This window comes from Camelus dromedarius, chromosome 1 (assembly GCF_036321535.1).
Source record: "Camelus dromedarius isolate mCamDro1 chromosome 1, mCamDro1.pat, whole genome shotgun sequence".
Classification (NCBI taxonomy): Eukaryota; Metazoa; Chordata; class Mammalia; order Artiodactyla; family Camelidae; genus Camelus; species Camelus dromedarius.
This window is the reverse complement of record NC_087436.1, coordinates 89,420,925-89,433,764: the sequence shown is the minus strand read 5'-3', so window position 1 is coordinate 89,433,764 and position 12,840 is coordinate 89,420,925. Positions and strand designations below refer to the sequence as shown.

General features: G+C 36.6%; 1 protein-coding gene across 1 annotated transcript in view; it reads right to left on the bottom strand.

The window, feature by feature from the left end:
- Positions 1-12,840, bottom strand: part of GABRA4 (gamma-aminobutyric acid type A receptor subunit alpha4) — a 64,695-nt gene that overhangs the window by 41,883 nt on the left and 9,972 nt on the right. Inside the window, exons 3-7 of the mRNA XM_010988818.3 lie at positions 7,745-7,812; positions 6,531-6,751; positions 6,232-6,314; positions 3,220-3,363; positions 1,627-1,779 (exon numbers count right to left, since the gene is read on the bottom strand). Coding sequence (XP_010987120.1) covers positions 1,627-1,779; positions 3,220-3,363; positions 6,232-6,314; positions 6,531-6,751; positions 7,745-7,812 — 669 coding nt within the window. The remainder of the gene's footprint in view (positions 1-1,626; positions 1,780-3,219; positions 3,364-6,231; positions 6,315-6,530; positions 6,752-7,744; positions 7,813-12,840) is intronic.

The window sequence follows — 12,840 nt, the reverse complement described above, 5'->3', positions numbered from 1 at the left end:
CTGCCCAGACAGGCTGCCTCTGACCATGATGCGCAGACCCAAAGAGCACTCAGTGAGACAATGAGCAGCAAGAATCTAACAGAGTGGCATTACATAATAGACACATGTTTTCTTTTGAAAAATAATTTAAAATCAAGGAAACCAAGTCAGAACAAACTAAATCTCCCCTACATAACAGAGCATGTGGGGGAGAGTAACTAAAATTGCTCCAAGTGCTCCATGCACCCCGTAATAAGGCCTGCACATAACTCTACGTCTTTACTGGTCTATGAAGGAGAGATATCTTATCACAGTTTTATGGATGAAGAAAATAAGTGACAGATACGGGTTTTAAACCCTGACCTACTGGAGTCCAAGACTTGGATTCATTGTTTTCTCTCTTTCATTGTCACAGTGGTTTGAATAGCTAAGATCTAGTCAACACTTGCAATGGGCAGTTGTTCTTTAATTGAACCCTCTCAACAATAGGAAGTAGGTAGGGCCATTACATCTGCTCACTGCCTTCCTGAGGTCACACTCTGCCCCAGCACTGTCCCTTCTCTAAGAGTTTCCCCAGGAGGATTTCAACGCCTTCTTGAGTGACCCTAAAATTAAAGAGGTGGGGGTGTCCGTGTAAAGTAACCCCACATTCAGGTCTCCTGAGAACACTAAGATGCCCTTATCGGAATTTCTCTAAGTGGACAGCAGGGGTGGGATGAGAAGTTCCCACTCTCCCCAGTTCCTTCTCCCCAGCACCCCTGCAGCTGTTGTGTGATGAGGGATATTCTATCACGGCTTTGATCTTACCAAATAGAAAAAGCAAAGGGAAATTGGCATCTCTTGTGAGGACTTACGCCTCATTCCAGAGCAACTCTGATCACTTTCCTTCTTTTCCCATTACTAAAAGGTTTTGCTACTCATGATCAACAGAAAAGGAATAGATATATACTATATAAACTTAAATAAATATCCTTATAACTAATTTTATTATTTAAAAGCATAACTGATATACACAAGACTTATTAACAGCTATAAAATTTAAAACCCATATGTTCTGGACTTCATATGGTTAAGAATATAACATATAGGAAGTCACTATAAAAACAAAAAGAATAAATTCAGAAAAAAAGATATAGATAGAACATAACAATGAGCCAATAAACTAAGCATACAATACTCTCCAATTCAATGCATTTAAACCATTTGCATTTTGGTCCTCTTCATTAAAAGGCAAATTATTCTAAGGCTTTCATATTCATTCAGCCATGACTTTTATTTGTTTTATTTTAAGCTCCCAGTGCATTTCATTTTAACACCTAGATATGATTTTAATTCAATTACACAGCATTAAGCTAGGAACCCAAGAATATCACCAAAAGTGAAATTAAATTCAGATTTACATTTGGTCTTTGCCTGCCAGTTCTCAATAAAGGAAATTTGATAGGGTCCCAAAGGAAGGGAGGGACTTGAGCTTTATTACTTTGTATTGGCTGGATAAAAATAAAACCTTGTGTGATTCTCTACCCAGCACAGTCTAATATATTACTGACTAATATTTTCTTAGAAATGATATCCAAAGACTATTCCCATGAAACATGATCAAAATGTAATGTGGACAAAAATACCCACATAATGATTTATAATTACCGAATACAGTCCTAGCTGGAACTGATTCCTTATTTATCCAGAATGAAACTTGAGAAAGAATTACTGTCATAATGCATGGAATATACGTCTGAATCATAAAATAACCCATCTTCCGTCTCAGGTGGAAATAAACCGTCATAACAATATATTCACCTGCAAATGAAATGTGCAGAAAATGTGTTATTGGTTCTGTGGGCAATTATTCATGGCTTTATAATCATTTTGCAGACTAATAAACAGTATTCTAGGCAAAGAAAGTATCTGTTGTACGTAATACACAAAGATGGAGAAATACATAGTACCCCAATGGGGGAAAATGATTTTGAGCATCATTACACAGAAAAACATTTTTGTAGTATGCAGTGATTAAGCAATTTAATAAGGTGGCTAAAACTTTAAAAAAAAATTCTTGTAGTGCTATTTTAAAGGTGTAATACTGAGAAAGCAATTAGCCTTCATTTTCAGCATCTTCAAGTGCAGAATTTAGACCTAACTTTTATGGAAAATCACTAGAAAAAATTGAAAACATACAAACACACACAGATGAAAATATAAAGCTTAATTTTAGAAAGAACTGAAATGCGCAGGTATACATTATATATACACATATGCCTGGGGGAAGGTAGCCTTACTGCCTTCGTTTTAGGAGTTTTATTCCTAATGCTACATATGGGAAGAAAAATACAAAGACACACATATAACACTGAGCTATACATAACATCCCTGAGTTCAGGCATGTTTTATTGGCATTTGGACAAAAACCTAAAAAAAGCTAATAAGTAAGTAAACCGTAAGATTTCTGGTGACTGTTGATAATATATTTTAATGTTACATCGTAAAAGAACATATTAAGAAAGTTACTTAGGAAGAAGCAACCAAAGATTCAGAAGCCTCAAATCCTCCCAAAATGTCTAATTAATCCCACTGCAGGCTGAAAAATAAACGTTTAAAATTTCTGGTTTTGCCTGGTGATAAATGTATGTGAGGAACAGTTGTAGAACAAATAATAATCAGCCATTTTCCCCCAGTGAAGATGATAAAAAGTAAATCCTATGATTCTCCCCATTCACATCCCAAAAGTAAACACAGACCAAGAATCACCAATAATAATCATCCATCTACTTGTGGGACAGTTTTAATATATTCTCTTAATATATTTAATAATTAAGCTTTATATTTTGCTTATACTTTTAAAGAGAAGGAGAGGGTAACATCATAAAAATTGGGCAAGATTTAAAAAAGATCCCAGGAAAGCACCAAAAACACAGGGAAATCCAGTGTTCAAAAGTCAGTGGTCAGATTTCCTGCCTCAGAATTCTGTTGAAAATAGATTTAATATAATTGATTATGACTTTTGTTTCTGAATAGGAAAATCAACTCACTTTTCACATCCCACCAATTCAGAACTTATTTTAACTAAATTAAGATTTAAATATAAAAAGAAATTCTCAGCTGTGACTTATGCATCAGCTCTATTTCTGGAAACTTTCTGTATGTCCCCTGAAAACACTAGAGAGTTCAATGAACAAGCTAGGACAAAACCCCACTGCTAATGCCTAGTAGTATGTTGACTTCAATTGTTAAACATCTCACCTGTAATGGATTTGATAGTTTCACTTGATACAGTTTGCCCAATCAAGTCATACTGAACCAAGCTGGAAGACTCCTTTGGAACTTCTACTGATTTCTCAGGACCTTTTGTCCAGGTATAAATCATCTCACTCTTCGGATATGCATCTGGATGAGAGCACAGAGTGTGGTTAGAATCAGTGCTCCTTTTCCTTCAGCGTTGATGGTCAATGATTAAAAATATTACATGTGTTCAAGAAAGATGGATTAAATGACAATGAAAATCATTACAACTTACTCAAAGATGCTTAAGATTAAGAAAACTGTGGAGATTCAATAAACAGCCTTGCAGCTGGGCATATTTTTTGTTTTTTATGCCAAAGATTTGGAGGAGGAGAGACTAAAACTAAGGCAACTAAAATGCAACGTACGCATCAGTGCATTTGGATGTTTCCACACTCATAGGATAAACAGTTAAAAAGCAGACATAATAAAGCCCCCAAAAGTACTGTCAAATTGCTACTTGCTTCCAGTCTAACTCACTTCCACTACTTGACCAATATTGACTTCTTCCATCCTCATGCTGTTCTGCCAAACAGAAAAGTACCAGATGCTGCCTGTAATAATACAACAACAAAAACCAAAAAACAAACCCTACTGTTGAGAGAGCTCTCCAGGGGTCACCTAATCCAGACTCTGCCTCTGGGCAATACCCATGCTGTCTGGGAACCATTCTGTGGTGACAACTGGCTACACTGTTTGTAAAGCTCTCTGGGGAATATACTTACACAACCAGTTCCACTACCTTTAAACTCTTGCAATCAGAACATTTTCCCTTCCATCTTCAACAAATCCCTCCCAGAGGCAACCGAAGCTCATTTTCTATTATTTGGTGCTCAATGCAAATGGAGGCCAGCTGTTTGCCTACCAGTCTACCCAGAACAGAGAGCTTGGCTCACACACAAATAAGTTCAAAGAAACCAAGATGAACTGTGTGCTACCCTCTGCAAACCTTCCTAAAATCACCAGAGCACAGTAGGTCCTCAGTGAAAGAGCTTCATTCTATAAAAGGAGTTGATACCTCGGGAGACTTTCTTTACAAACAACTTTTCAAAACAAACTATGAAGCTTGTGTTGCGGTGTAGCGGTTACGATTATGTGACAAGGTTTATCTTCTGAAGTATATACATGCTTAATCATACATTTAAAGTCCCGGAATGCCACGTTCCTGCTCATGGTATTTTATATCACGCAACCTTCGCTCAGCTATCCTACGTTGCTAGAATAAACTTTCTCCCCCTTGTTTTTCTCTTTCCTATGAATTATAAACATAGTTAAATGGCATTTTCCTCTTTCCAGAGTAAGTAAGGATCCTTATTTGCTTAGTAGGATGGGCCTCTTTTTTTAATTCCAACCCCAAATCATCAGCTTCCAAGGAGTAATTTCTTTTTTTTTTTACTGTCTTTTTTTTTTTTTGATTGATTTATAGTCAGTTTACAATGTTATGTCAATTTCTGGTGTACAGCACAATTCTTCAGTCATACATACATGAATATACATTTATTCATTTTCATATTCTTTTTCACTGTGAGCTACTTCAAGATCTTGTGTATATTTCCCTGTGCTATACAGTATAAACTTGTTTATCTATTCTATATATACCTGTCAGTATCTACAAATCTTGAACTCAAGGAGTAATTTCTTTATTTTATTCAAATCTGAGTGAGGGCCAACTATGCTCAAGTCACCCTGGAGAAGGCTTCCTATGAGAGCTGGAGGGGAATGGGTGGGAAAGGACTGCCCCTAGATTAGAGTATCTTGGGTGAAATTTAAATTACTACAGTACAAATCGTTTTAAATTCTGGCCCCAGTAAGATCATCCTTTCTGTCTACCTATTTTTCTGTTTTTATCATCTTATTAAATCACTGGTCAGAGGAAAAATGATTCTAGCTTCAAGTTAACCCAACTGAATATTGTGATTACTAGGTGTTATAAAAAGCATGGTGACTGCCGATTCTCATTAAGTTAAGCAATGAGCAATAATAACAGCAGGCAACAGTTTCACAATCAGTGCGACGAAGAATCTGAAGCAATAGTAAAAGTCAGCATCTATTTTTGGTAGAGTCTGATTGAGTCAAATATTTGAGGCAGACGTTAGAAGAGGCAATCACATTTCCTGCCATCCCTGAGAAGGCAGCTTAGGGGAAAGGAATTCCATATTCTGTCCTACCCATTCATTCCATCCTCTTGCCTTCACCTCCACAACACAGGCCACATCCATCTATCTCACTCCTCCTCTGGTACCACGCTAGTCTAAGTCATCACCATCTTTGTACTAAGACATACAGCCTCCAACTCTTCTCTGCATCTTCTCTAGTTTCTCTAGAATCCATTCTTCATAGAAAAGCTGAAATGAAATTGTGAAATGTCAAAGAATGCCACGCCCCTTAGTAAAACTTTCCAAAGACATCCTATAGCATTTAGAACAATACCCAGACTCCTTAATGTGGTCTATATGGCACTATAATATCTTGCTCTGTCTACATATCAGACCACATCATACTAACAGTGCTGCTTATGTTGTAACCTATGTCATGTCAAGAAGCCCTAAACCTTTTTTCTGCTTTTTTTTAAGTCTACCGTAAAGGATTCTGCTTAGAACAGAAACTGTTAAACTACAAAAAAAAAAAAAAAAAGATTTATACTTCCTATGTTACACCACCAACACATGGAGTTCAGAGGTTCCTAAATTTCACCACTGATCACCAACCTATTAATTATGAATCAATTTACCTAGGCTATCTAGGTAGGCTAGGGAGGCAGAAATAGGGTGTTGCTCTTTGGGGGAAAGGGGTGGGTTTTACTTCTTTATTTCAATATATTAGATAATAAACAGTCTCCTAAAAGTCAAATGTTGACCAGTTATTGTCATGGATAATGATTTAAATGTTGGACTATGGAAAATCATGCACGTGTAAAAATATCAGCTGTCATAAGATAATCATAAATTCTAACAACATCGTGTATTAACTTACAACTCCCAAATTTCAAAGGGCATGCATGACCATCCATGGGGAAATCCACCAATCTCATGGGACATTCTGCACTTATGGTAAGCCTATGATGGAAAAAAGCAATTAAACAAAATCAACTCTTTCTTTTAAAATAATTTTATAGATCCCTAAATGAGGAAGAGGGAAGGAAGGAAAAAGAAAGACAGGAAGGAAGGAAGGAAGGGAGGAAGGAAGGAAGGAAGGAAGAAAGGAAGGAAGGAAGGAAGGATGGACGGACAGGAAAAACAGAGGGAAAAAGGGAGAAAGAAAACAATGACTACCTCATTGTGTATAAAATGGTGCCATTTCTCATAATTCTAAAAAGCTTATTTGGAGCTGTCATATTATGTGAGACAGATTTCTTTCCATTCCTGAAAAAAGTATCAGGGGTCCATACTTTTGTTACCATCATATTGTTCAATCTCAAAATTTCAATGGGGCCATCGTATTTTAGTCTTTTGTCAATCCATGTCTGTCTGAAGAACACATCCATTGTGTATTCCTAGGGAAATTAGTTTGTGACATATTCAAATCACAGATGACTACACATAAATATGGAGAAAAATGCATTAAATTCTAGTCTCTTTCCCACACACACACACACACACACAAACTATCCCAAACAAAAACAAATAGGAGCAGAATTTTTCAAAACAAATCAATGGAACCAAAAGATTCTCAGCAATTAAAGCATGTTATATCCATCCTGATACCTTAAATCTTCTACATTTGTTAGATAAATATATTATCATACATGTTAATCATTCAAGAATAATTACTATAATTTAATAAAACTGCCAGCACCAGGTAATTACAGTTGTACTTCGTTTTAAATCAACTAGCAAAATTAGTTAATGCGTAACAATTATCATTGCACAATTAATCATAAAATTGTACGCATCTCTTTAAGACAAAGTAAAACATGTAAAACAGAAATTTGATGTCCACAGAATTTATTAAAATTAGCCTAGGGTCAAGGAAAAAAGTAAAGTTGTTTCTTTGACGTGTAAACTAAAAATATTTACTATTAGAGAGCACAACTGAATGGATAAATTAATCCTGACCAGTGCTTGATCTTCTAAGCTCTTTAAGTGTGAGTGAGAGGGAAGTGGGGGAAGGGTAGTGAGGAATTGGACCAATATAGAATACTAAATGCAATTATGACTACAATATAGTTTCATACCAAAACTAATTACACTCTCTAATTTTCTCCTCCTCAAAAATCTTCTAAGGGAAAAAATATTACATACAATATTGTGCTATGGGGACTCATAATAGAAAGTTCTTTTCTTTGTTGAGAATAACTCCAAACCAAAAGATACTCAGATGTTAGAGCTGCAATGCAAATTCAGTGTCTTACTTCTTATAAACTTTTTAGGCTGTTCTTTGACTTCCTAGCTCTGTGTGATCAACTGCAAAATTATTGTTAATTGCCCTCTTTTCTGCATATTTTCTTCAAACCTCAAAAAGTACATTTAATTTCCCAAATACCTACCATTTCAACATCAGAAACAGGTCCAAAGCTAGTGACATATATGTCAGTTTTCACTTCTGTAACAGGACCTAGTAGGTATGAAGTAAACAAATGTGAAAAAAGAATTACCACTCTAACAGGCAAGGTGGATTTGATCATTAAAAAGTAAAGACAGATAGATATAATCATGGTTTTACAAGCATCTTAAATTTTCAGTGAGATAATGCATCTACACACACACACACACACACACACACACACACACACACAAATGTAGACAAAAGAACAATAAAACCGGAAAGCAATGTTTACTTACAGGCAAAAAGAAACCCCAGTTACTTACCAGGAACCTTGTTCCTTCAAAGATACATCACCCCCAGGCACTGTGACAACAGGCAGTGAGGGAACAAAAGCTTTTAGCCTTTGTGATTTTTTTAAAGTCCATCATCTGATTGACCTTTAGTAAAGAAGTGAGCTGTTAAAAAGAGGGAACTTAACCACAAGAGTGAGGAGGAGAAGAACTGTAACGGCCGTGAGGAACGCATCTTTGGTGAGTCGAGGATACTGGCAACCAACTAATACACAAAAATGAGTTATGTCACCTTTAACAACAGGCAGACCATCCACTGGTGATTAGCATCAAAGACAAGCTCTCCTAAAAGTCAGACTTATTTACACTTTGCTCCTTGCTGTGTGAGCTGGGGCAAGTTACTTAACTTCTCAATAGCAACAAGCACACGGATCAGGCAAGACTGTGGATAGCAATCAAATGAAATTGCTCACGTGAGACCCCAAGCACAGTTACTCTCTCATGGAAGGACTTAGCAAGTATTAGTTTCTCTTCACTTCCAATAATGACCACTACTGAGAGTCTTTCCTCGTCTAAATAAGACTGGTTCTGGAAAAAGTACATGTGTGTGTTTGGCAGAAAAGAAATATGGCAGCATCATGGCAATGGGGCTGGCACAGATTTTAGACAAAGGAAAATTACTGCAACCTGGGTTAAGCATGATGCTAAAAATCAGGGATTCTGAAGTTCAAATTTGGCTCCAACACTTTCTAATCATATGATTTTCGTCAAGTCACATATCATCAGAGGTAAACGTTTTAATGAGCATTAACTGAAATGATACATGTAAATCACTTGTCCCAGTCTCCAGAACATCACATGCTCAATAATGATAGTAATAATTATTATACATAGTATTGATTTTATCACTAATAAAAACTAAAATTTGTTGCACTCTTGAATGTTATTTCTTAACTGATGGTTTATAACACTGTTTGGCCAGGGGCTACATATTCCATCCTGGAAAGAATAACATCTGCTATCAAGATGGACTATTTCCCTTGGATACTAGCTGGGCAATTGGATTTATGCCAAAAAAACAAAACAAAACAAAACAATCCACGAAAAGCAATTGGAATAGTTTAATGCCCTAGGTCTAAAGTTATCCTCATAACACTAAAGTTATCCTCAAAAAACTCACAAAAAGTAGTTGGAATAGTTTAATGCCCTGGGTCTAAAGAATGAGAATATTTCTCTCTACATACAGTGAAGATCAAGACACAGAAGTAAAAATAGTTTGAGGAAGAATGACAAAATTCCTTTTTGAGTAAGTATCCCAAGAAAAATGTGTCCTTTGGAAGCACAGTGAGAAAAAAAGTATAGATCAGGCTGATCTGCCATGAGTTTTCATTTTTTAAAAAATAATACCTTTGGAATACAGAGAGAAAATGTGAAAAGTTAGTAGAATTTTTGTTTGAATGAGAAATTGGAAACAACAGCAACAACAAAAATATGGTAGTAATAAGCTTACGTTCCAAGTGTTCCAGGAATAGACAGGTAACCCAGGAAGCAAGCAAGGTGTGTTGAACCTTAGAATATAGAGATTTCATTCAAGAAGTTTCAAAAGTAGGAGAAATCACTCTCCTAATTTCTTAAGGACAACTGCCAACGTGTTCAAAAACAAAAAACAAACCACTATTTCAGGGCAGATCAGGGCAAGGAGAAATACTCAGAACAATTAAGGTTGAGTAAGTCCTGCCAAAAAGACTGTTTGAAAAGATTCTTGAGAAATCAAGTTACTTTGAAGATTAATACAGGATACTGGTTCTCAAACTTTAACTGTATCAGAATCCCCCAGATGGTTTGTTAAAGCACAGTTTGATGGACCCCACCCCAGACTTTCTGATTCAGCAGCTCTAAGGTAGGGCCTGACAATTTTCATTGTTAACAACTTCCTAGATGATGCTCTATTTCACAGAAGGTGTTTGTTTTCTAGAACAATATTTATCAAACTGTGTCCTGTAAAATATTAATACCATAGGTGTTCTATGGAAGCAGGGGAAATATAGGAGAGGATGGAATTAGGCCAATCATATTTTTCCTTATAAATGTATTTTAAGGTGTGTGGGTGTATGCTAATTCTTATGGTTATAATGATTACATGATAATGATAGATATTTTCAAATTCTTATATAACATACTACTCTTTCAATGATTCCTGGAAAACGCTTTATGTTCAGAAATTACAACCTCAGTTTTTGTTTGTGACATTATTCAGTATTTGCTTTATATGATCATAAACATCTCTGAGATTGAATAAGATCCTAAAAACATAAAATTGGTAGAGAAATTCCATTTGGACACCGGTTCGGTCACTATGTATTGAGTGACCACCTGCTGTAGGTCAGGTTCTATGCTAGGACCTGGGGTGACAGTGGAAGCATGACTCACAAGTTCCCTGCCTCAGGGAGTTACTGTGTGACTGCGGGAGTCAAAGTATAAATAATAAAGAAATAAATGAAATGGAAGAATGCTGTCATTCACAAGAGAAACAAAACAGGCTGTTAAGAGAGGGAGAGACTGGGAAAGCCACTGCAGATTTTTTTAGCCACCCTTCAAAGCAGTGACTTTTAAAATGAGACCTAGAAGATGATCATGACATTGGAAGAGTGGAGAGAGCTGCATTTCAGGTGCAGAGAACTTCAAGGGGAAAAGCTCGGACAGAGCACCTACTTCTCTGCCCATATTCTGAAAGCCGTATCCTTTACGCAACACATATATAGTATGTTATGGTGACAGTTGTTAGACTTGTAGAAATCCCAGTGAAAGAAGTTGCTGCGGGCTGAATTCCGTTCCTCCTAAACTCATATGTTGAAGGTCTAGCACCTAGTACCACAGAATGTGATCCTATTGAGATAGGGTCTTTACAAGGAGAATAAATTTAAACTGAAGTGGGTCCTAATCTGACTGGTGTCCTTATAAGAAGAGGAGATTAGGACACTGAATCACAGAGAAGGAAAAAACATGGGAAGACACAGAGAACTCGCCATCTAGGAGCCAAGGAGAGAGTGCATAGAAGAAACCAATTCTGCTGACACCTTGATCTTGGACTGCTAGCCTCAAGAATTGGGAAAAAATAAATGTGCTGCTATTTAAGCCACTCAGTCTGTGGAAAATATATACAGAGGTTGATATCTCTTCTGTGTTCTTTTCCCAAGTTTTCTCCTTCTGATATGCAGTCCAAATCTGCCTCTGCTTATAGGCTGTGACAAGAAGTTTGAATCGTATCCCTTAATCAGTGGGAGACCACTGAGGGTTGGATATAAGGAAAGTATCTGATCTGAATTATATTTTTTTACAAAACCACTCTGGCAGTTTTAGGGACAGCAAATTAGAGAGAAACAAGGGTAGGAGAAGGGCTCTTCTCAAAGGCTGCCGTCCTAGCCCCGTCAGGAGATGACGGTGTCCTGGACTAGGGGTGTAGCAGTGGGACGGAGAGTGGACAGATCCAGGGGTGCGTATGTGTGCAAGTGCTCACACAAAGAACAACAAGTAGAGATACTGTTACTATTTACTTAAGGCCTTCCATGTGCCAAGCAGGTTCCTAGGTTCTTCCCATATGCTATTTCATTCAGTCCTCACAGCACCCTCCAGGGGTGACACTATCATAAGAAGCTTATGGATCTGGAAACTGAGCTCACACAGGTTAAATATCACATTCCAGAGCCAGAATTATAACCCCTTGTATTGAGCTCTGAAGTGTGTTCTAGATTTACTACACTATTTCATTAAACAATAAATCAACAATTAACTACTTATATATGATTTTACACATTTACATACCTACAATTCCTGTTTTGTTTCACAAGTAGTTTCTGAGCTATGTTCCTGCTTTTCCATTCCATTCCATAGGCCTTTCTAGGCCTTTGCTCTTTTTCCTATTATTGCAAGCTTGAGTCCATCTTTGTCTCCTTAATGGCAAAGACAAAATCTTAACCCTCTTGGAAGTCCCAAACTAATACAGTGCCTTACACATTCTAGGTGGTAAATAAGTATGTGTTGGATTGCCTTCCTAATATCGTTTTGGTAGTCATTTTAAAATCACCCAAATGGAAAAACATCAGTTAAACTACTTCCTGATTAAAGCAGAATCTGTGTTTTATTTGTATTTGTATCATCCCCAGAATGAATCTCAGGCCTTAAATGTAATAAATTTCCAATAAATCAGTTTTCAGTAATGATCACTATGCAATTAAAAATAATTCTTAAAGATGCTTCCTGTAACACTACTGTTTAAGATGTTTAAATCAGCCTTCCTAAGAGCATAATTATGTAGAAGCCAGATAATTTTGAACTTGGGAGGTCTTCTCATAATTTTATATGCATTTGTGTAACACAAAATGCATCTTTTATTTTAAAATGTCCTTCTTTGGTAGTAGGGAACTAGTTTTTCATCCCCCAAATAGAGTGGACAATTTCTAAGGCAAAGTGCTCTTCAACAGTCTTCAAAAAAGCCAAGACCACCAGGATCAAATTCAGAGGAATACTCCTATTGTTATTAATTATCTTATTCATATCTTAATTAGTGTTGTTAATTATCTTATTCATTATCTTATTAATGAATCTAACTTGCTTGGAAGGGGGGAAGGCAATTAACAATGTCTCAAATAATTTCCCACTGTTTATTTTAGCTGTACAAAAATACCACTTTTTAATTTCCTCTCCAATAACAGGGTCCAATCTGATGCCACACTCAGGCGAAAGACATTTAAGCTGTTGTGCAGATGTTGAAACAAGTCAACCCTTGTTCTCCACACTCCTCCCCAAC